The sequence below is a fragment of the Panulirus ornatus genome, chromosome 7 (genome assembly GCF_036320965.1).
Source record: "Panulirus ornatus isolate Po-2019 chromosome 7, ASM3632096v1, whole genome shotgun sequence".
Lineage (NCBI taxonomy): Eukaryota > Metazoa > Arthropoda > Malacostraca > Decapoda > Palinuridae > Panulirus > Panulirus ornatus.
The window spans coordinates 37,993,103-38,018,098 of NC_092230.1; the positions used below are offsets into that span (position 1 = coordinate 37,993,103).

At 40.9% G+C, this 24,996-nt stretch overlaps 2 protein-coding genes across 3 annotated transcripts in view; one reads left to right on the forward strand and one right to left on the reverse strand.

Annotated features, from left to right (window-relative positions):
* Dtwd2 (DTW domain containing 2) overlaps positions 1–9,331 on the reverse strand; it is a 38,096-nt gene extending 28,765 nt beyond the window's left edge. The window contains exons 1-2 of one of the 2 annotated variants that reach the window (XM_071663512.1): positions 8,970–9,331; positions 6,496–6,681 (exon numbers count right to left, since the gene is read on the reverse strand). In XM_071663512.1, the coding sequence (XP_071519613.1) occupies positions 6,496–6,681; positions 8,970–9,064 (281 nt within the window). In that variant the 5' untranslated portion in view covers positions 9,065–9,331. Of the gene's footprint in view, positions 1–6,495; positions 6,682–8,772; positions 8,921–8,969 lie in introns of those variants that run through there. The other variant, XM_071663513.1, reaches the window with a different exon arrangement.
* Positions 9,332–9,617: 286 nt separating this feature from the next.
* Positions 9,618–24,996, forward strand: part of LOC139749535 (uncharacterized) — a 73,859-nt gene continuing 58,480 nt past the window's right edge. Inside the window, 1 exon segment of the mRNA XM_071663511.1 lies at positions 9,618–9,776. Within this exon segment, the coding sequence (XP_071519612.1) occupies positions 9,752–9,776 (25 nt within the window). The 5' untranslated portion in view covers positions 9,618–9,751.

Sequence of the window (24,996 nt, forward strand, 5' to 3'; positions counted from 1 at the left end):
AGTGAGGAAAGATTGACCAAGAGGATATATGTGTCGGAGGTGGAGGGAACGAGGAGAAGTAGGAGACCAAATTGGAGGTGGAAAGATGGAGTGAAAAAGATTTTGTATGATCGGGGCCTGAACATGCAGGAGGGTGAAAGGAGGGCAAGGAATAGAGTGAATTGGATCGATGTGGTATACCGGGGTTGACGTGCTGTCAGTGGATTGAATCAGGGCATGTGAAGCGTCTGGGGTAAACCATGGAAAGCTGTGTAGGTATGTATATTTGCGTGTGTGGACGTAAGTATATACATGTTGCATGGGGGTGGGTTGGGCCATTTCTTTCGTCTGTTTCCTTGCGCTACCTCGCAAACGCGGGAGACAGCGGAAAAAAAAAAAAATTTAATAATAGAAGATTCAATGATATTTCTCTAGGTAACAGAGTTAGAGTTAACAACTGAGATGGTGTTACTCCAGTCAATACAATGATCATAGTTTTTAACATGATTAAACAAGGCATTTGATTCTTGTTTGATTCTTGTTGTATGTTTTGGACAATCACATGTTTACCAAATGGCGTCCTAGCTTCGTCTCTTCGATGTATATCAACTGACTGTTATATTTCTCTCTTGTGTCTCCCCTGATGATGTGATTATTACACGAAAGTGCACTTGGCAACTTTTCGTGTTTCATTTTCCCAGTGGACTCATAGGGAGGATGTGTGTCGGGGGTGGGGGGAGCGAGGGGGGGGGGGGGGGGGAGACCGGGTTGGGGGTGGGAAGATGGAGTGAGGGGGATTTTGTGTGGTCGGGGCCTGGGCGTGTGGGAGGGTGGGGGGAGGGCGGGGAGTGGTGTGGATTGGAGCGATGTGGTGTGCCGGGGTTGACGTGCTGTCGGTGGATTGAATCAAGGCATGTGTATGGGGGTGGGTTGGGCCATTTCTTTCGTCTGTTTCCTTGCGCTGCCTCGCAGGCGCGGGAGACAAAAAAAAAAAAAAAAAAAAAAAAAAATATATATATATATATATATATATATATATATATATATATATATATATATATATATATATATATATTTCTTTATCCCTGGGGATAGGGGATTAAGAATACTTCCCACGTATTCCCTGCGTGTCGTAGAAGGCGACTAGAAGGGGAGGGAGCGGGGGGCTGGAAATCCTCCCCTCTCGTTTTTTTTTTTTTTCCAAAAGAAGGAACAGAGGGTGCCAGGTGAGGATATTCCAAAAAAGGCCCAGTCCTCTGTTCTTAACGCTACCTCGCTAACGTGGGAAATGGCGAATAGTTTGAAAAAAAAAAAAAAAAAAAAAAAAAAAAAAAAAATATATATATATATATATATATATATATATATATATATATATATATATATATATATATACACATTATATATATATATATACACACGTCCACACAGGCACATATACATACCTATACATCTCAGTGTATACATATATATACATACACAGACATTTACATATATACACATGTACATAATTCATACTGTCTGCCCTTATTCATTCCCATCACCATCCCGCCACACATGAAATGAAAACCCACTTCCCCCACATGTGCGTGTGGTAGCGCTAGGAAAAGACAACAAAGGCCACATTCATTCACACTCAGTCTCTAGCTGTCATGTATAATGCACCAAAACCACAGCTCCCTTTCCACATCCAGGCCCCACAAAACTTTCCATAGTTTACCCCAGACGCTTCACATGCCCTGTTCAATCCATTGACAGCATGTCGACCCCGGTATATCACATCATTCAAGTTCACTCTATCCCTTGCACGCCTTTCATTCTCCTGCATGTTCAGGCCCCGACCACTCAAAATCTTTTTCACTCCATCTTTCCACCTCCAATCTGGTCTCCCACTTCTCCTCATTCCCTCCACCTATGACACATATATCCTCTTGGTCAATCTTTCCTCACTCATTCTCTCCATGTGACCAAACCATTTCAAAACATCCTCTTCTGCTCTCTCAACCACACTCCTTTTACTATCACACATCTCTCTTATACTTTCATTACTGACTCGATCAAACCACCTCAAACCAAATATTGTCCTCAAACATCTCATTTCCAACACATCCACCCTCCTCCACACAACTCTATCTATAACCCACACCTCGCAACCATATAATATAGTTGGAACCACTATTCCTTCAAACATACCCATTTTTGCTTTCCGAGATAACGTTCTCACCTTCCACACATTCTTCAACCCTCCCAGAACCTTCGCCCCCTCTCCCACCCTGTGACTCACTTCCGCTTCCATGGTTCCATCTGCTGCTAAATCCACTCCCAGACATCTAAAACACATCCTCCAGTTTTCTCCATTCAAACTTACCCCCCAGTTGACTTCTGCAGTTTTTCACCTGAATCAGCCACCAGTGCTGTATCATCAGCAAACAAATGACTCACTTCCCAAGCCCTCTCATCCAGAACAAACTGCATACTTGCCCCTCTCTTGCATTCACCTCCCTAACAACACCATCCTTAAACAAATTAAACAACCATGGAGACATCACGCACCACTGCCACAAACTGACATTCACTGGGAACCAATCACTTTCCTCTCTTCCTACTTGTAGACATGCCTTACATCCTCAATAAAAACTTTTCACTGCTTCTATTAACTTACCTCCCACACCATATACTCTAAATACCTTCCACAGAGCATCTCTATCAACTCTATCATATGTCTTCTCCAGATCCATAAATGCTACATACAAATCCATTTGTTTTTCCAAGTATTTCTCACACACATTCTTCAAAGCAAACACCTGATCCACACATCCTCTACCACTTCTGAAACCACACTGCTCCTCCCCAATCTGATTCTCTGTACAAGCCTTCACCCTCTCAATCAATACTCTCCCATACAATTTCCCAGGAATACTCAACAAACATATACCTCTGTAATTTGAACACTCACCTTTATCCCCTTTGCCTTTACAATGGCACTATGCATGCATTCTGCCAATCCTCAGGCACTTCAACATGAACCATACATACATTGAATATCCTCAACAACCAGTCAACAACACAGTCATCCCCTTTTTTAATAAAGTTCACTGCAATACCATTCAAACCAGCCACATGCCGGCTTTCATCTTCCACAAAGCTTTTACTACCTCTTCTCTGTTTACCAAACCATTCTCCCCAACCCTCTCACTTTGCACACCACCTCGACCAAAAGACCCTATATCTGCTACTCTATCATCAAACACTTTCAACTAACCTTAAAAATACTCACTTCATTTTCTTCTCACTTCACCACTACTTATTATCACCCCATTAGCACCCTTCACCAATGTTCCCATTTCTTTTCTTGTCTTACGCACTTTACTTCACTCCTTCCAAAACATCTTTTTATTCTCCCTAAAATTTAACGATACTTTCTCAACCCAACTTTCATTTGCCCTCTTTTTCACCTCTTGCACCTTTCTCTTGACCTCCTCCCTCTTTCTCTTATATATCTCCCAGTCTTTTGCACTATTTCCCTGCAAAAATCATCCAAATGCCTCTATCTTCTCTTTCGCTAACAATCTTACTTCAACCCACCACTCACTACCCTTTCTAATCTGCCAACCCCCCACCTTTCTCATGCCACAGGCATCTTTTGTGCAAGCCATCACTGCTTCCCTAAATACATCCCATTCCTTTTTTGTTATTCATTATTCTTTTGTTATACTTAATCACCGTCTCCCGCGATAGCAAGGTAGCACAAGGAAACACACAAAGGAATGGCCCAATCCACCCACAAACACATGTATATATATAAACGCCCACACGCACACATATACATACCTATACATTTCAATGTATACATACACTTACATATACATATATACATGTGCATATTCATACTTGCTGCGTTCATCCATCCCATTGCCGCTCCGCCACATATGTAATAGCATTCCCCCTGCCCTGCCACCAAGAGGTAGCGCTAGGAAAAAAAAAAAAGCCACATTCGTTCAAACTCAGTCTCTAGCTGTCATGTGTAATGCACCAACACCACAGCTCCCTTTCCACATCCAGGCCACACAAAACTTTCCATGGTTTACCCCCAGACACTTCACATGCCCTGGTTCAATCCAATGACAGCATGTCCACCTGGTATACCACATCGTTCCAATTCGCTCTATTCCTTGCATGCCTTTCACCCTCCTGTAAGTTCAGGCCCCGATCTCTCAAAATCTTTTTCACTCCATCCTTCCATCTCCAATTTGGTCTCCCGCTTCTCCTTGTTCCCTTTACCTCCAACACACATATCCTCTTTGTCAATCTTTCCTCACTCATTCTCTCCATGTGACCAAGCCATTTCAACACACCCTCTTCTGCTCTCTCAATCATGACTTTTTATAGATGACATATCATCCATGCAAGAGACTGCACAACCCTCACTTTTAGTAAGCAGTAGCTAATGGCCCATTCAGACAGTACATAATGGAAAGGGTTTTTGTTGGAAAGAAATGAATAGTGGTGTTGATTTACCATCCTCCGAAGAATCTTAACTATCCAGAACAAAGATACAGTGACAACAATACAGGAACAATCAAGATGCTCATGAAGCATGTAAACATGCACTTCTTGGAAAAGGAACACTATTGATAATGGGGGATTGCAATTATAAAGAGAAATACTAGAGGGATTTGGATTCTCAGGGGGACTGGGTATCATGGAGACACAAGGTCCTAGAGTGTATACAGGAAAATTTCCTATACCAGCATGACAGTGAATTCACTTAGATGACAGGGATTGATTCACCCTTATTACTAGATACAATCTCCACAAATACTTGCATGGCTTCAGAAAACACCATATATAATACATCACTTAGAAAAAATGATCTTGTAATGCTCGTTTGATTATGTGGTGAAAAGGATATAACAGAGAAGAGACAGGACTTGAGGAGATATAATTGTGGAAACTATGCAGAACTGACTTTCTATGGTAACAGACTAGGGAATGGGGTTTAGTAGCAAGGAAACAGCACTATGGTCAGAGGTTTTATAAAATTTACAATGGAGTGGAAGCAGGTGTACCTCTAACCCCAAATACAGAGGAAGGGTTAAAAAAAAGAGAAGAATAGCTTAAGCAAGATGTCAAAAAGCTAGGGAGTTTCAAGACATGCAGTGGAGGAGATATAGGCAACACTCCAGCCAGCCAGCTTATAGAAGGCATGGGAGAGTAAGAAAGAAGCACATCAGGATAACAAAGGAAGGAGAGAGAAATTTTGAAAAAAAATATTTTGGATAAGGCAGGTGAAAATCCAAAACTTTTCCACAAATTCATCAGGAGCAGATTGTCACTTATAAAGAAGCCAACCAGGTTAAAAGATTCAAAGGGAAAATAGTTGATTTGAGGAACTGAATAATAAGTTCATAATACTTATTTTCACACTAAAAGACACTACAGCCCCAACACTAGTGAGATGGGATGGGAAGGAAGCTTTAGGAAACAGATAGCTAGAAAAGGCATTACCAGAATACTTAAGGAAGGGCCATGATGCATACAAGGCTCAGGGTCCTGATGAAATTTCACCTTATGTGTGCTGATACACTAAACAGACTTCCTGAAATACTGTTCCAGTCTTCCTGGAGAAAGGCAGTGTCAAGGGAGTGAAAACGGCAAACATCATACCCATCTATAAAACAGGAGACTGGGAAAAGGCACTTACAGAAGGATGAAATTACTTGATCTCAGTCTCAGCTCACCCTTCCCCGTTAACAATCTCACCAGCATCATAGAACTTTGTATTTTCAATAATATTTTTCAAGATTCTGAAAGTAATTTTTATAGGCAAATTTGGTCTAAACATGGGAAATCTCCAAAGTCCCATCTTTATTAACTTATTCATGGAATATTTTGAGACTGTGATTCTAACATATCAGTAATCATCCAAAAATTTGGCTTAGATATGTTGATGTGTGTTCCTTGTAGACTTACTCCCACAACCAGGATTCAAACCTGTGTGCTAGACCCTAGGTACCCTCTGAATGTGTCACATTTAGCAACAGTAAGTGTTACACCATGGAGATCTACTTTATCATACACCCTACCTCCGACATTAGCATACTAAATCCTTTAATTATTACAATAATTCTTTAAAACTTTGTCTTTAAACAGTCAATGATATATTTCTTTGAAACTCTGGATTTGTTACTATTATCTATTTACCTTATGAAAGCGTCTGTGCCATCTTACCCTTCTCCTCAGCATTTTCCTTGCTATTTGGACCATTCTCACTACTTTCCAAATGTCTTTAGTTCTGATTTCCAAAACTTACTCATAAAACCTATCTTAACTCTATCCATACCTTGAGCTAACACTTTTGCCTTCCACATCTCTCTGGTATATAATACGTGTTTTGAAATATTTTTAAACCTTATGATTATTTCACTTGGCTCTGAAAACTCTCTACCATTCAAATTCTTTATTTCTTCTTTGAGTATCTCTCTTTATTGCCCACGCAACCCAATCGACACTAACCTTGAATACGAAAATCTTTTCCCCTTTATTTCCATATAGGATCCTTTAGGGAGGGCTGTCTGAAGAATGGGGGCCGTGCGGAGACAGCGCTTCTCTTCATGTGGATGCTGGAGAACCACAATACGGCAAGCTGTTTCTACCCTCTGCCGACCAAGGCTCCAACACCAGCATACACCCACAGGTCGACTGGAATGTTTAGATATTCATGTAAGGACATCCACAAGTCGACTGTAATGTTTAGATATTCATGTAAGGACAGACTGCTCTTTATTACAAATAATAGGGAAACAGCTTAACTGAGATTACAGAAGTAACATATGAGAATCAGTTCTTTCAACAAAGTTACAATTAAAGATACATCACTCAATCTGTCCTTGTCAGAGGTAACATTTTCTTAAAAAACAAATATTCATACTTTCACAAGCAACTGTTATGATGATCTGAAAATAAGACTCTGAAACACACTTATCTCCTTACTGCCTTTGAGTAAGCCACCTAGTGCTTTTTTGGTGTATTGACATCTGCTAACCAATTAGCATAACACTACAGGAATCAAAATATACTTGTGTACTGTTCAGGCAAAGCTTCAAAATACAATGGATATAACTAAAAATATCACACCTTTCATACCAATATTTAGTGTGTGGAGAGTAGCTAGCACATGTGAAGGAGACCCTGAATGTTGTTCCTTTCTTTATCTAGAGACTTGTTGCACACTCTAGTGTTATGTTCATATGCAGGGACTGCTGGTGGTGAATTAAATTAATCATTTTTGAAACACTACATAATTCTCATGTGTGAGGATGACAGTTGGCTGGTATGAGTGAAAAGGTTACTTAATGTTTTTATATTAGATTGTTACATCTCTTTACCTTACCATCATTATCAAGATTCTCCATCACCCTAAGATTATAAACAGCAAATTAGGTGCAGTTCTTACATAATTTTTCCAGAAGCACAAGGATAATTGGGACATCTCCAATGCAGTCCACCCTCCTTTTAACATAACACTTATTAAATCACTATGTATTTTCTTCACAACTCTCATATTATTCTTTAACACTTTCTTCATCAACCTTCCAACCCTCAACATTTCAGTAAGGATGCACTGTCTTTTTCCATCATCTGCTAACCATTCAAGCTAGCTTGTTCTGGATCCAACTTCAGCCAATCAGAGACTGCCAGAGAGATGACATATTTAACTTACTCACCCAACACCTTAGAAATTGCAGATCATTGGCATCAACTCAAAAGTGTTCATAGTTAGCATAGATAAGTTTACAGAAAAAGGGAGGGGAAGGAAATATAGTGTAAGAAAACCAGGAAAAAATGCTTACAAGAAACAGCCTTGGAGAAAATAGTTTTTCCTTTTTCAAAATCTGCAGTTTTCTCCTTTGTAGTTTGTCCTGCAAGCATGAGAGAATATGCACATGAAGGAGGAGGGTTTATAGGAAACCTTTCAGGTAAGAAGATTAAATTCAAAAGCAACACTATATACCTTCACTAAGTATCCATAGGAACAAAGGAATCTGTCTCCTGGAGTAAGAATCCCCAGAGCAACACAGGATAGATTAAAAACATCACCAAAGAACCATGTCACAGAGAAGGTACATTAGTGCTATAGACCCCTTTTCTTGATTTTCTTCAAGAAGAGGTTCTCAGGAGGGCAAAGTAGTGGCCACCTTCCTAACATTATGTGCTCTAGTGTAAAACTTAGGTTCATTCAATAAAGCAAGTTCCTTAAGCCATACAGTTATTCCTCAATGAAAGAGGAATTTGGGTTCCCCAGGTGCCCACATAAATGTCTCATTGATAATTTCTCGTGAAGGCCAAACTGTCTCAAAGGGATTCACAAGGTCATAATGCATGATGCTCTCTTGATGTTGTCTTCAACATTTGATGATAATAAGGCTATTATGATATCGTTTGGTGTCATTATTTGCTAAATATCTGTGGCTTGTTATCTCAACCTCAAAGATAGTCATCAAAGGAAAGAAAATTCATGCCTGAACACAGTAATTCAATAATCCTTCCCCCACAGCCCAAGGTTAAAAGGAAATGAACCTAATAAAAAGGTGAGGAGTAACTTAACAGCCCGATAAACTACTGGATTGTAAGGGTTCTATTACTTTTGAAAGCTCTCATGGGATGTGATGGAGAAACAACCACTCTCTTCATAGACAGAAATCTAAGTTTATCCCACACAAGGCCCATCAGATGGGCTTTACATATTTACTGAATTAGATCTACCAGTAACCTTGTCAATGGCCTACTTACTGTAGCGTGTATGGTATATACTTATGTACACATATGGTATATGGGAATACTTCTTGATATAATTGGACAAAGTCTAAATGAGTAATCATTACACCAATGAAAAACCTGTGTACACTAATCGTACGACAATTCTATTATCAAGATCAAATCAAAGTATATCTATTATGTTGTGTGTACATAAAGCATTACTAAGTCACCTGCATCTGTTACAAAGGGGTCGCTTTTCACGCCGTCCTATTTCAATCTGAGCTAAATCTGCCAGGAGCGATAATTCAACCTCAACGTCTTCCATTTTTCAGTTTTGACCAAAATTTCTACAGCCACCAATATTGACCCCTTGTTAGCGGACGGTACTCTTGAAGAAACTCTTCTTACTTATCAATCTGTGTTGGAAGTAGTCAGAAGTACGTCAACTGTTTCAGAAAAGTGTACTCAGACCCCGAAATATGAACTGAGAACTCATTGTTTATATCTCTGATGCTACAATTTGTAACATATGAATACGAAAAATTATTTTCACTTCGGTTTTTGTTAGATGCATATTAATCTATCATAAAAATGATTTCATATTACCGATGATATTCTTTTTACAGAAAATATCTTGATATAAATTTTCAGTGTTGTGAAAGAAATGATCTCTTAAAGCTAATAGAACTGTCGCAGCTAGGTAGGCTCAGCAAATGAAAAGTATCATAAGTATGCTATTAAATGTCTGATTGGATAGAAATATCTGAGAAGACTAAAACATGGAGTAGCCGCCAATCTATATTCTCATTGGTTGTCATGTATTTACCAACTGAGAGGCAGACCAATGAGGAGGCTTCCCGCGAAAACTTGCCGCTCTTGAACAGCTGACAAGCAATTGCTAAGGACAACCGTCGCGGTGGTGGGCTGTCTCACCAGTAGGGAAAAGGGAGAAAAATTGTGATAGGAATACGTTTCCATTGCTATAATTTTTGATTTAGACGTATTCATAGAAATGGAGGAAGAGGACTGTGAGATTGGTAAGAATACTGTTTAATATTTCAGAATGACAGATGTTAACTGTAAGATCTAATTTGGAATGTGTGGAAAATTTAGAGGTGTTTGTGAGGTTGGTTCCCGGTGGGTCCCTGAGATGGTAGGTAGAGGATATCCAAACAAAAGAAAAACGTAAACACAAATTTTTGGATTTTTTAAATTCCTCATTTTTTATTTCTGGATGCCAGTTACTGGGCAAATGTAAATGATGCTATCACGGTGCTGACAAGTATTTAAATAGGGTTTCAGAAGGCCTTCGACCCTCTCCATCATATATGTTGTGTGGTTAAGATCGATTTTTTTAATGTCATTCTTGGTGCTGTTAATTTCTTCAGATGAATACAATATGCAGATAGCAGCAGCATGCAATACATGACAGTGAATTCTCAGAACAATACTGTGGTCCTCAAACTTAACATTAAAAAAAAACGGGTGGTTGGGCATTGGGACTAGAAATTAACTTGGAACAGACCATGGTGAGCACCACCAACCAGAATTGGAATTGTGTAGAAATTCAAAATTAGATAACATTAAGTAAAACTTTACACTGAAAATATTAAAGATATTGTCTGTAGAGGACTAGCAGTGTACAAGAAATATATTAGTTTTAACTGATACAAAATTGGTCAGGATTAGAATCAAAATAGTTATGCTGAATTAGATAAAACTTATCAATGATTATTCAGAGGTTCGAAAGAGATAACATATTAGCTGATTGTTTTCTTTCAGAAAAATTTTTCCTGAAATGAAACTTGCCCCAGTCAGCCTTACTGTAAATAAGAACATAACATAAGAAGTGAGGACATTGAAAGAGGCCTATTGGCCCATGCTAGGCAGGTTCTGAGTCTGTTTACTCTACAACCAACTGCCTGAATCCATAAACACATCCAGCCTTCGTTTAAAGCTACCGAAAGACCTAGCTTACACTGCTGTACTTAGTAGCTTGTTTCATAAATCTGCTACCCTATTCCTAAACTGATATTAAACCACATCGACCCAAATCTGTTTTTTCTAATTTAAATCCATTATTTCTTGTCCCTATCTGGTGGTGCCATTCTATGAACTTTATTCATATTACCTTTATTAATGCCCTTAACCCATTTAAAAACTTCAGTCATTTCCCCTCTTGCCCTCCTTTTAAACAAGTGTAAATTCAGTCTTTAAGCTTTTTTCATAAGTGAGGTTTCTAATTTCATGGATCATTTTTGTCATTTCCCTTTGTACTCTAAACAGTGTATATCAGCTGTATATTATGGAGCCCAAACTGTGCTGCATAATCCAAATTTGGTCTTACCAATGCAAGATAAAGTTGCAATAATACTCTAGGAATTTTGATTTTGTTGCCTCTCTGAAAAAGTGGTTGGCTGGCTTTGATTTTTTGGATATTGTGTTTGAACAAATCTTGCAGAAGTCCCTATGCCTTCAACACTTAACTACGTGATTTGACAAGACTTCAGCCCTATAGACACTTTGATCCCTAATACTTAATGACAGATTGGCCTTTACCAACAGTTTGTTCCCTAATATTTATAAGCAGTTTGGCTCCTTTCAACTGATACCCACACTTGGGCCCCTCCTGCAACTGTTGCATCATCTATATATACCTTTGTTCCATGCCTTCATTGCACTTTTTGTGGTAGTTGTGTTTTTCATTTTATTATGATTTCTATCCTTGTGGATTTTAGCCCATCTTTTATCATTACTATGATTATTGTTGAGTGATGATGAGACAGTCACTGATAGCTTGTTTGATGATTTATCCATCTTCACTTCATGTATGGACACATTGTTTGATGATTTGTTCAGCTTTAGTGGTCATTTAATAGATAAACAAAAAAGGACTCTGCACATGAGATTGTTTTTGATATTGATCTTGGCCCACCCTTATTGAAAATATGATTAGGGTGAGTGATTGAGAGATGATGATAGTTTTGTTTTTTATTGTATACGCAACTCCAACGATTAGTGCATACCTAGACACTGACACAGAAAAGATTTGCATGTAAGATTATCTAGGTCCATGCTGATCTTGACCCATGTGCATCTCGGTTCACCCCATATTATCAATGTAGTTGGATGATGATTGATATTATATTTGAGGATTGTTTCATTCATCAGTATATACAAGTGCACACTATAAAAAGTTCATACTGAATTAACCTGTCAAATATTGTTCTCAGCTGACCTTTGATATTATTTGTAAAATGATTATGTTAGGTAATGAGTCAATGATTGATAGTGTATTTGATGGTGTATTCAACTTCATTAGACATAAAGTTGTTGATCAGAAACCCGATCAACATAGATTAGGAGGCTTTTGTCCAGAAATCAGTTCATAGGGGTGCTTTTGTATGGGGGACTTACCCAGGTGACTTAAGGGTTTTGTCTATCCCTGACACACAGTGGAAATTTGCTTTATGATACAAGTTGGTAGCTCACTTCCTAACATGTCAGTGGCTCACACTGTGACACATTGGCACCTCATTCCTAGTCATGGCAGTTCATTCGGTGACAGATACCAGCACCTCAGTTTTGACACTTGATGGCATATTCATTGGCATGCCTCCTTCAACATAAAGAAGGTATTAAGGATTTTTTGATTGGTAGTGATAACTACATTGACTCCAGTGACATTGGCAGTTGATGGGTGTAAAGCTCATGAAACAAAATGAACAGACCATTTTTCATTGCTTTTGAAGATATTTACGTAGTTTCATTGACATATTCTAATGCTATACATATTTATTAGTTTATTATTGCTACTGATGTTGGCCTTTGTAGATTTTGGCCCATTCTTATTTGTATTTTTTGTCCACTGAGACCATATAAATAAATATGTATATATATATATATATACACATAGAAGTTGTTAGAGGCGGTGAAAAGTTTTTATCGAGGATGTAAGGCATGTGTACGTGTAGGAAGAGAGGAAAGTGATTGGTTCTCAGTGAATGTAGGTTTGCGGCAGGGGTGTGTGATGTCTCCATGGTTATTTAATTTTGTTTATGGATGGGGTTGTTAGGGAGGTGAATGCAAGAGTTTTGGAAAGAGGGGCAAGTATGCAGTCTGTTGTGGATGAGAGAGCTTGGGAAGTGAGTCAGTTGTTGTTTGCTGATGATACAGCGCTGGTGGCTGATTCATGTGAGAAACTGCAGAAGCTGGTGACCGAGTTTGGTAAAGTGTGTGAAAGAAGAAAGTTAAGAGTAAATATGAATAAGAGCAAGGTTATTAGGTACAGTAGGGTTGAGGGTCAAGTCAATTGGGAGGTAAGTTTGAATGGAGAAAAACTGGAGGAAGTAAAGTGTTTTAGATATCTGGGAGTGGATCTGGCAGCGGATGGAACCATGGAAGCGGAAGTGGATCATAGGGTGGGGGAGGGGGCGAAAATTCTGGGGGCCTTGAAGAATGTGTGGAAGTCGAGAACATTATCTCGGAAAGCAAAAATGGGTATGTTTGAAGGAATAGTGGTTCCAACAATGTTGTATGGTTGCGAGGCGTGGGCTATGGATAGAGTTGTGCGCAGGAGGATGGATGTACTGGAAATGAGATGTTTGAGGACAATGTGTGGTGAGGTGGTTTGATCGAGTGAGTAACGTAAGGGTAAGAGAGATGTGTGGAAATAAAAAGAGCGTGGTTGAGAGAGCAGAAGAGGGTGTTTTGAAGTGGTTTGGGCACATGGAGAGGATGAGTGAGGAAAGATTGACCAAGAGGATATATGTGTCGGAGGTGGAGGGAACAAGGAGAAGTGGGAGACCAAATTGGAGGTGGAAAGATAGAGTGAAAAAGATTTTGTGTGATCGGGGCCTGAACATGCAGGAGGGTGAAAGGAGGGCAAGGAATAGAGTGAATTGGAGCGGTGTGGTATACCGGGGTTGACGTGCTGTCAGTGGATTGAATCAAGGCATGTGAAGCGTCTGGGGTAAGCCATGGAAAGCTGTGTAGGTATGTATATTTGCGTGTGTGGACGTATGTATATACATGTGTATGGGGGGGGTTGGGCCATTTCTTTCGTCTGTATCCTTGCGCTACCTCGCAAACGCGGGAGACAGCGACAAAGTATAATAAATAAATAAATATAGAATATATGTTTCATACTATTCACCATTTCCCGCATCAGAGAGGTAGCGTAAAGATCACAGGATTGAGCCTTTGAGGGATTATCCTCACATGCCCCCCCCCCTTTTTTTTTTTTGTTACATCTTTAGGAAAATAAAAAAAGAATGTGAGGGGAGGATTTCCCCCCTGCTCCTTCCCCTTTTAGTTGCCTTCTACGACACGCAGGGAACACGTTGGAAGTAATGTTTCTCCCCTGGAGATCGAGTGTGAGCAAATGTGGCAATTTTTGTCTCTTCCTGGTGCTACCTCACTGTAGGGGAAGGGGGGCTATTTCCCGTGTGGCAGAGTAGCGATGAGAATGGATGAAGGCAGCAAGTATGAATATATACATGTGTATGTATGTATTTGTCTTTGTATGAATATGTTGATATATGTATGTGTACATAGTGGTTGAGCCATTCTTCGTCTGTTTCCTCGCACTACCTTGTTTATGCAGGAAACAGCGGTTAAGTATTATAGTAATAATTCATATATATATTCTTTCATACTATTCGCCATTTCCCGTGTTAGCGAGGTAGCATTAAGAACAGAGGACTGGGCCTTTGAGGGAATATCCTCATCTGGCCCCCTTCTCTGTTCCTTCTTTGGGGAAAAAAAAAGAGGGAGGATTTCCAGCCCCCTGCTCCCTTCCCTTTTAGTCGCCTTCTATGACACGCAGGGAATACGTGGGAAGTATTCTTTCTCCCCTATCCCCAGGGATATATATATATATATATATATATATATATATATATATATATATATATATTTTTTTTTTTTTTTTTTTTTTTTTTTTTTTTTTTTTTTTCATACTTTGTCGCTGTCTCCCGCGTTTGCGAGGTAGCGCAAGGAAACAGACGAAAGAAATGGCCCAACCCCCCCCCCCATACACATGTACATACGTCCACACACGCAAATATACATACCTACACAGCCTTCCATGGTTTACCCCAGACGCTTCACATGCCTTGATTCAATCCACTGACAGCACGTCAACCCCTGTATACCACATCGCTCCAATTCGCTCTATTCCTTGCCCTCCTTTCACCCTCCTGCATGTTCAGGCCCCGATCACACAAAATCTTTTTCACTCCATCTTTCCACCTCCAATTTGGTCTCCCTCTTCTCCTCGTTCCCTCCACCTCCGACACATATATCCTCTTGGTCAATCTTTCCTCACTCATTCTCTCCATGTGCCCAAACCATTTCAAAACACCCTCTTCTGCTCTCTCAACCACGCTCTTTTTATTTCCACACATCTCTCTTACCCTTACGTTACTTACTCGATCAAACCACCTCACACCACACATTGTCCTCAAACATCTCATTTCCAGCACATCCATCCTCCTGCGCACATCTCTATCCATAGCCCACGCCTCGCAACCATACAACATTGTTGGAACCACTATTCCTTCAAACATACCCATTTTTGCTTTCCGAGATAATGTTCTCGACTTCCACACATTTTTCAAGGCTCCCAAAATTTTCGCCCCCTCCCCCACCCTATGATCCACTTCCGCTTCCATGGTTCCATCCGCTGACAGATCCACTCCCAGATATCTAAAACACTTCACTTCCTCCAGTTTTTCTCCATTCAAACTCACCTCCCAATTGACTTGACCCTCACCCCTACTGTACCTAATAACCTTGCTCTTATTCACATTTACTCTTAACTTTCTTCTTCCACACACTTTACCAAACTCAGTCACCAGCTTCTGCAGTTTCTCACATGAATCAGCCACCAGCGCTGTATCATCAGCGAACAACAACTGACTCACTTCCCAAGCTCTCTCATCCCCAACAGACTTCATACTTGCCCCTCTTTCCAGGACTCTTGCATTTACCTCCCTAACAACCCCATCCATAAACAAATTAAACAACCATGGAGACATCACACACCCCTGCCGCAAACCTACATTCACTGAGAACCAATCACTTTCCTCTCTTCCTACACGTACACATCGCCATTTCCCGCGTTAGCGAGGTAGCGTTAAGAACAGAGGACAGGGCCTTTGAGGGAATATCCTCACCTGGCCCCCTTCTCTGTTCCTTCTTTTGGAAAATTAAAAAAAAATAATGAGAGGGGAGGATTTGGGGATAGAGGAGAAAGAATACTTCCCACGTATTCCCTGCGTGTCGTAGAAGGCGACTAAAAGGGGAGGGAGCGGGTGGCTGGAAATCCTCCCCTTTCTTGTTTTTTTTAATTTTCCAAAATAAGGAACAGAGAAGGGTGTCAGGTGAGGATATTCCCTCTAAGGCCCAGTTCTCTGTTCTTAACGCTACCTCGCTAATGCGGGAAATGGCAAATAGTATGAAAAAAAAGATATCCTCCCCTCCTTGTATTTTTTAACTTTCTAAAATGGGAAACAGAAGGAGTCACGCGGGGAGTGCTCATCCTCCTCGAAGGCTCAGACTGGGGTGTCTAAATGTGTGTGGATGTAACCAAGATGTGAAAAAAGGAGAGATAGGTAGTATGTTTGAGGAAAGGAACCTGGATGTTTTGGCTCTGAGTGAAACGAAGCTCAAGGGTAAAGGGGGAAGAGTGGTTTGGGAATGTCTTGGGAGTAAAGTCAGGGGTTAGTGAGAGGACAAGAGCAAGGGAAGGAGTAGCAGTACTCCTGAAACAGGAGTTGTGGGAGTATGTGATAGAATGTAAGAAAGTAAATTCTCGATTAATATGGGTAAAACTGAAAGTTGGAGAGAGATGGGTGATTATTGGTGCATATGCACCTGGGCATGAGAAGAAAGATCATGAGAGGCAAGTGTTTTGGGAGCAGCTGAATGAGCGTGTTAGTGGTTTTGATGCACGAGACTGGGTTATAGTGATGGGTGATTTGAATGCAAAGATGAGTAATGTGGCAGTTGAGGGAATAATTGGTATACATGGAGTGTTCAGTGTTGTAAATGGAAATGGTGAAGAGCTTGTAGATTTATGTGCTGAAAAAGGACTGGTGATTGGGAATACCTGGTTTAAAAAGCGAGATATACATAAGTATACATATGTAAGTAGGAGAGATGGCCAGAGAGCGTTATTGGATTACGTGTTAATTGACAGGTGCACGAAAGAGAGACTTTTGGATGTTAATGTGCTGAGAGGTGCAACTGGAGGGATGTCTGATCATTATCTTGTGGAGGCTAAGGTGAAGATTTGTATGGGTTTTCAGAAGAGTGAATGTTGGGGTGAAGAGGGTGGTGAGAGTAAGTGAGCTTGGGAAGGAGACTTGTGTGAGGAAGTACCAGGAGAGACTGAGTACAGAATGGAAAAAGGTGAGAACAATGGAAGTAAGGGGAGTGGGGGAGGAATGGGATGTATTTAGGGAATCAGTGATGGATTGCGCAAAAGATGCTTGTGGCATGAGAAGAGTGGGAGGTGGGTTGATTAGAAAGGGTAGTGAGTGGTGGGATGAAGAAGTAAGATTATTAGTGAAAGAGAAGAGAGAGGCATTTGGACGATTTTTGCAGGGAAAAAATGCAATTGAGTGGGAGATGTATAAAAGAAAGAGACAGGAGGTCAAGAGAAAGGTGCAAGAGGTGAAAAAGAGGGCAAATGAGAGTTGGGGTGAGAGAGTATCATTAAATTTTAGGGAGAATAAAAAGATGTTCTGGAAGGAGGTAAATAAAGTGCGTAAGACAAGGGAGCAAATGGGAACTTCAGTGAAGGGCGCAAATGGGGAGGTGATAACAAGTAGTGGGGATGTGAGAAGGAGATGGAGTGAGTATTTTGAAGGTTTGTTGAATGTGTTTGATGATAGAGTGGCAGATATAGGGTGTCTTGGTCGAGGTAGTGTGCAAAGTGAGAGAGTTAGGGAAAATGATTTGGTAAACAGAGAAGCGGTAGTAAAAGCTTTGCGGAAGATGAAAGCCGGCAAGGCAGCAGGTTTGGATGGTATTGCAGTGGAATTTATTAAAAAAGGGGGTGACTGTATTATTGACTGGTTGGTAAGGTTATTTAATGTATGTATGACTCATGGTGAGGTGCCTGAGGATTGGCGGAATGCGTGCATAGTGCCATTGTACAAAGGCAAAGGGGATAAGAGTGAGTGCTCAGATTACAGAGGTATAAGTTTGTTGAGTATTCCTGGTAAATTATATGGGAGGGTATTGATTGAGAGGGTGAAGGCATGTACAGAGCATCAGATTGGGAAAGAGCAGTGTGGTTTCAGAAGGTAGAGGATGTGTGGATCAGGTGTTTGCTTTGAAGAATGTACGTGAGAAATACTTGGAAAAGCAAATGGATTTGTATGTAGCATTTATGGATCTGGAGAAGGCATATGATAGAGTTGATAGAGATGCTTTATGGGAGGTATTAAGAATATATGGTGTGGGAGGCAAGTTGTTAGAAGCAGTGAAAAGTTTTTATCGAGGATGTAAGGCATGTGTACGTGTAGGAAGAGAGGAAAGTGATTGGTTCTCAGTGAATGTAGGTTTGCGGCAGGGGTGTGTGATGTCTCCATGGTTGTTTAATTTGTTTATGGATGGGGTAGTTAGGGAGGTGAATGCAAGCGTTTTGGAAAGAGGGGCAAGTATGAAGTCTGATGGGGATGAGAGAGCTTGGGAAGTGAGTCAGTTGTTGTTCGCTGATGATACAGCGCTGGTGGCTGATTCATGTGAGAAACTGCAGAAGCTGGTGACTGAGTTTGGTGAAGTGTGTGAAAGAAGAAAGTTAAGAGTAAATGTGAATAAGAGCAAGGTTATTAGGTACAATAGGGTTGAGGGTCAAGTCAATTGGGAGGTAAGTTTGAATGGAGAAAAACTGGAGGAAGTGAAGTGTTTTAGATATCTGGGAGTGGATCTGGCAGCGGATGGAACCATGGAAGCAGAAGTGGATCATAGGGTGGGGGAGGGGCGAAAATTCTGGGAGCCTTGAAGAATGTGTGGAAGTCGAGAACATTATCTCGGAAAGCAAAAATGGGTATGTTTGAAGGAATAGTGGTTCCAACAATGTTGTATGGTTGCGAGGCGTGGGCTATGGATAGAGTTGTGCGCAGGAGGATGGATGTGCTGGAAATGAGATGTTTGAGGACAATGTGTGGTGTGAAGTGGTTTGATCGAGTAAGTAACGTAAGGGTAAGAGAGATGTGTGGAAATAAAAAGAGCGTGGTTGAGAGAGCAGAAGAGGGTGTTTTGAAATGGTTTGGGCACATGGAGAGAATGAGTGAGGAAAGATTGACCAAGAGGATGTATGTGTCGGAGGTGGAGGGAACGAGGAGAAGTGGGAGACCAAATTGGAGGTGGAAAGATGGAGTGAAAAAGATTTTGTGTGATCGGGGCCTGAACATGCAGGAGGGTCAAAGGAGGGCAAGGAATAGAGTGAATTGGATCGATTTGGTATACCGGGTTGACGTGCTGTCAGTGGATTGAATCAGGGCATGTGAAGCGTCTGGGGTAAACCATTGAAAGCTGTGTAGGTATGTATATTTGCGTGTGTGGACGTATGTATATACATGTGTATGGGGGTGGGTTGGGCCATTTCTTTCGTCTGTTTCCTTGCGCTACCTCGCAAACGCGGGAGACAGCGACAAAGCAAAATATATATATATATATATATATATATATATATATATATATATATATATATTTTTTTTTTTATATATATATATATATATATATATATATATATATATATATATATATATATTTATATTTATAAGTCAGGGGTTAGTGAGAGGACAAGAGCAAGGGAAGGAGTAGCACTGCTCCTGAAACAGGAGTGGTGGGAGTATGTGATAGAGTGTAAGAAAGTAAACTAGATTGATATGGGTAAAATTGAAAGTTGATGGAGAGAGATGGGTGATTATTGGTGCATATGCTCTTGGGCATGAGAAGAAAGATCATGAGAGGCAAGTGTTTTGGGAGCAGCTGAATGAGTGTGTTAGTGGTTTTGATGCACGAGACCGGGTTATAGTGATGGGTGATTTGAATGCAAAGGTGAGTAATGTGGCAGTTGAGGGAATAATTGGTATACATGGGGTGTTCAGTGTTGTAAATGGAAATGGTGAAGAGCTTGTAGATTTATGTGCTGAAAAAGGACTGGTGATTGGGAATATCTGGTTTAAAAAGAGAGATATACATAAGTATACGTATGTAAGTATGAGAGATGGCCATAGAGCGTTATTGGATTACGTGTTAATTGATAGGTGCGCGAAAGAGAGACTTTTGGATGTTAATGTGCTGAGAGGTGTAACTGGAGGGATGTCTGATCATTATCTTGTGGAGGCGAAGGTGAATATTTGTAGAGGTTTTCAGAAAAGAAGAGAGAATGTTGGGGTGAAGAGAATGGTGAGAGTAAGTGAGCTTGGGAAGGAGACTTGTGTGAGGAAGTACCAGGAGAGACTGAATACAGATTGGAAAAGGGTGAGAACAAAGGAGGTAAGGGTAGTGGGGGAGGAATGGGAGGTATTTAGGAAAGCAGTGATGGCTTGCGCAAAAGATGCTTGTTGCATGAGAAGTGTGGGAGGTGGGCAGATCAGAAAGGGTAGTGAGTGGTGGGATGAAGAAGTAAGATTATTAGTGAAAGGGAAGAGAGAGGCATTTGGACGATTTTTGCAGGGAAATAATGCAAATGAGTGGGAGATGTATAAAAGAAAGAAGCAGGAGGTCAAGAGAAAGGTGCAAGAGGTGAAAAAGAGGGCAAATGAGACTTGGGGTGAGAGAGTATTATCAAATTTTAGGGAGAATAAAAAGATGTTTTGGAAGGAGGTAAATAAAGTGCGTAAGACAAGGGAACAAATGGGAACTTCAGTGAAGGGGGCTAATGGGGAGGTGGTGATGTGAGAGGAGATGGAGTGAGTATTTTGAAGGTTTGTTAAATGTGTTTGATGATAGAGTGGCAGATATAGGGTGTTTTGGTTGAGGTGGTGTGCAAAGTGAGAGGGTTAGGGAAAATGATTTGGTAAACAGAGAAGAGGTAGTAAAAGCTTTGCGGAAGATGAAAGCCGGCAAGGCAGCAGGTTTGGATGGAATTGCAGTGGAATTTATTAAAAAAGGGGGTGACTGTATTGTTGACTGGTTGGTAAGGTTATTTAATGTATGTATGATTCATGGTGAGGTGCCTTAGGATTGGCGGAATGCTTGCATAGTGCCATTGTACAAAGGCAAAGGGGATAAGAGTGAGTGCTCAAATTACCGAGCAATAAGTTTGTTGAGTATTCCTGGTAAATTATATGGGAGGGTATTGATTGGGAGGGTGAAGGCATGTACAGAGCATCAGATTGGGGAAGAGCAGTGTGGTTTCAGAAGGTGGTAGAGGATGTGTGGATCAGGTGTTTGCTGTGAAGAATGTATGTGAGAAATACTTAGAAAAGCAAATGGATTTGTATGTAGCATTTATGGATCTGTAGAAGGCATATGATAAGAGTTGATAGAGATGCTCTGTGGAAGGTATTAAGAATATATTCCAAGTTGTTGGAAGCAGTGAAAAGTTTTTATCGAGGATGTAAGGCATGTGTACATGTAGGAAGAGAGGAAAGTGATTGGTTCTCAGTGAATGTAGGTTTGCGGCAGGGGTGTGTGATGTCTCCATGGTTGTTTAATTTGTTTATGGATGGGGTTGTTAGGGAATACTTAGAAAAGCAAATGGATTTGTATGTAGCATTTATGGATCTGTAGAAGGCATATGATAAGAGTTGATAGAGATGCTCTGTGGAAGGTATTAAGAATATATTCCAAGTTGTTGGAAGCAGTGAAAAGTTTTTATCGAGGATGTAAGGCATGTGTACATGTAGGAAGAGAGGAAAGTGATTGGTTCTCAGTGAATGTAGGTTTGCGGCAGGGGTGTGTGATGTCTCCATGGTTGTTTAATTTGTTTATGGATGGGGTTGTTAGGGAGGTGAGTGCAAGAGTTTTGGAGAGAGGGGCAAGTATGCAGTCTGTTGTGGGTGAGAGAGCTTGGGAAGTGAGTCAGTTGTTGTTCGCTGATGATACAGTGCTGGTGGCTGATTCATGTGAGAAACTGCAGAAGCTGGTGACTGAGTTTGGTGGGGTGTGTGAAGGAAGAAAGTTGAGAGTAAATGTGAATAAGAGTAAGGTTAATCGGTACAGTAGGGTTGAGGGTCAAGTCAATTGGGAGGTGAGTTTGAATGGAGAAAAACTGGAGGAAGTGAAGTGTTTTAGATATCTGGGAGTGGATTTGGCAGCGGATGGAACCATGGAAAGGGAAGTGAATCATAAGGTGGGGTAGGGGGCGAAAGTTCTGGGAGCCTTGAAGAATGTTTGGAAGTTCAGAACATTATCTCAGAAAGCAAAAATGGATATGTTTGAAGGAATAGTGGTTCCAACAATGTTGTATGGTTGGGAGGCGTGGGCTATGGATGGAGTTGTGCGCAGGAGGGTGGATGTGCTGGAAATGAGATGTTTGAGGACAATATGTGGTGTGAGGTGGTTTGATCGAGTAAGTAATGTAAGGGTAAGAGAGATGTGTGGTAATAAAAAGTGTGTGGTTGAGAGAGCAGAAGAGGGTGTTTTGAAATGGTTTGGTCACATGGAGACAATGAGTGAGGAAAGATTGACCAAGAGGATATACGTGTCAGAGGTGGAGGGAACGAGGAGAAGTGGGAGACCAAATTGGAGGTGGAATGATGGAATGAAAAAGATTTTGAGTTATTGGGGCCTGAACATGCAGGAAAGTGAAAGGCGTGCAAGGAATAGAGTGAATTGGAACGATGTGGTATACCAGGGTCGACGTGCTGTCAATGAATTGAACCAGGGCATGTGAAGCGTCTGGGGTAAACCATGGAAAGTTCTGTGGGGCCTGGATGTGGAAAGAGAGCTGTGGTTTCGGTGCATTATTACATGACAGCTAGAGACTGAGTGTGAACGAATGGGGCCTTTGTTTGTCCTTTCCTAGCACTACCTCGCTCACATGAGGGGGGAGGGGGCTGTTATTCCATGTGTGGCGAGGTGGCGATGGGAATGAATAAAGGCAGACTATGAATTATGTACATGTGTATATATATATGTGCTGTCAGTGGACTGAACCAGGGCATATAAAGTGTCTGGGGTAAACCATGGAAAGGTCTGTGGGGCCTGGAGGTTTCTGTGCATTACACACAACACTAGAGACTGAGTGTGAACGAATGCGGCATTTTTTGCCTGTTTTTCTTGGCGCTACCTCACTGAAGCAGGGGCTAGTGATGCTGTTTCTTGTGGGGCAGGGTAGTAACAGGAATGGATGAAGGCAAGCAAGTATGAATATGTACATGTGTATATACGTATATCTATGTATATGTTGATATATATATATATATATATATATATATATATATATATATATATATATATATATATATATATATATATATATATATATATTTTTCATACTATTCGCCATTTCCCGCGTATTCCCCCTTGAGGGAATACCCTCACCTAGCCCCCTTCTCTGTACCTTCTTTTGGAAAATTAAAAAAAAAAAACGAGAGGGGAGGATTTCCAGCCCCCCCGCTCCCTTCCCTTTTAGTTGCCTTCTACGACACGCAGGGAATACGTGGGAAGTATTCTTTCTCCCCTATATATATATATATATATATATATATATATATATATATATATATATATATATATATATATTTTTTTTTTTTTTGCTTTGTCACTGTCTCCCGCGTTTCCGAGGTAGCGCAAGGAAACAGACGAAAGAAATGGCCCAACCCACCCCCATACACATGTATATACATACGTCCACACACGCAAATATACATACCTACACAGCTTTCCATGGTTTACCCCAGACGCTTCAAATGCCCTGATTCAATCCACTGACAGCACGTCAACCACGGTATACCACATCGCTCCAATTCACTCTATTCCTTGCCCTCCTTTCACCCTCCTGCATGTTCAGGCCCCGATCACACAAAATCTTTTCACTCCATCTTTCCACCTCCAATTTGGTCTCCCACTTCTCTCGTTCCCTCCACCTCCGACACATATATCATCTTGGTCAGTCTTTCCTCACTCATTCTCCATGTGCCCAAACCATTTCAAAACACCCTCTTCTGCTCTCTCAACCACACTCTTTTTATTTCCACACATCTCTCTTACCCTTACATTACTTACTCGATCAAACAACCTCACACCACACATTGTCCTCAAACATCTCATTTCCAGCACATCCATCCTTCTGCGCACAACTCTATCCATAGCCCACGCCTCGCAACCATACAACATTGTTGGAACCACTATTCCTTCAAACATACCCATTTTTGCTTTCCGAGATAATGTTCTCGACTTCCACACATTCTTCAAGGCTCCCAGGATTTTTGCCCCCTCCCCCACCCTATGATCCACTTCCGCTTTCATGGTTCCATCCGCTGCCAGATCCACTCCCAGATATCTAAAACACTTTACTTCCTCCAGTTTTGCTCCATTCAAACTTACCTCCCAATTGACTTGACCCTCAATCCTACTGTACCTAATAACCTTGCTCTTATTCACATTTACTCTTAACTTTCTTCTTTCACACACTTTACCAAACTCAGTCACCAGCTTCTGCAGTTTCTCACATGAATCAGCCACCAGCGCTGTATCATCAGCGAACAACAACTGACTCACTTCCCAAGCTCTCTCATCCCCAACAGACTTCATACTTGCCCCTCTTTCCAAAACTTGCATTTACCTCCCTAACAACCCCATCCATAAACAAATTAAACAACCGTGGAGACATCACACACCCCTGCCGCAAACCTACATTCACTGAGAACCAATCACTTTCCTCTTCCTACACGTACACATGCCTTACATCCTCAATAAAAACTTTTCACTGCTTCTAACTACTTGCCTCCCGTGTACACCATATAGTCTTAATACCTTCCACAGAGCATCTCTATCAACTCTATCATATGCCTTCTCCAGATCCATAAATGCTACATACAAATCCATTTGCTTTTCTAAGTATTTCTCGCATACATTCTTCTAAGCAAACACCTGATCCACACATCCTCTACCACTTCTGAAACCACAATGCTCTTCCCCAATCTGATGCTCTGTACATGCCTTCACCCTCTCATTCAATACCCTCCCATATAATTTACCAGGAATACTCAACAAACTTGTACCTCTGTAATTTGAGCACTCACTCTTATCCCCTTTGCCTTTGTACAATGGCACTATGCACACACT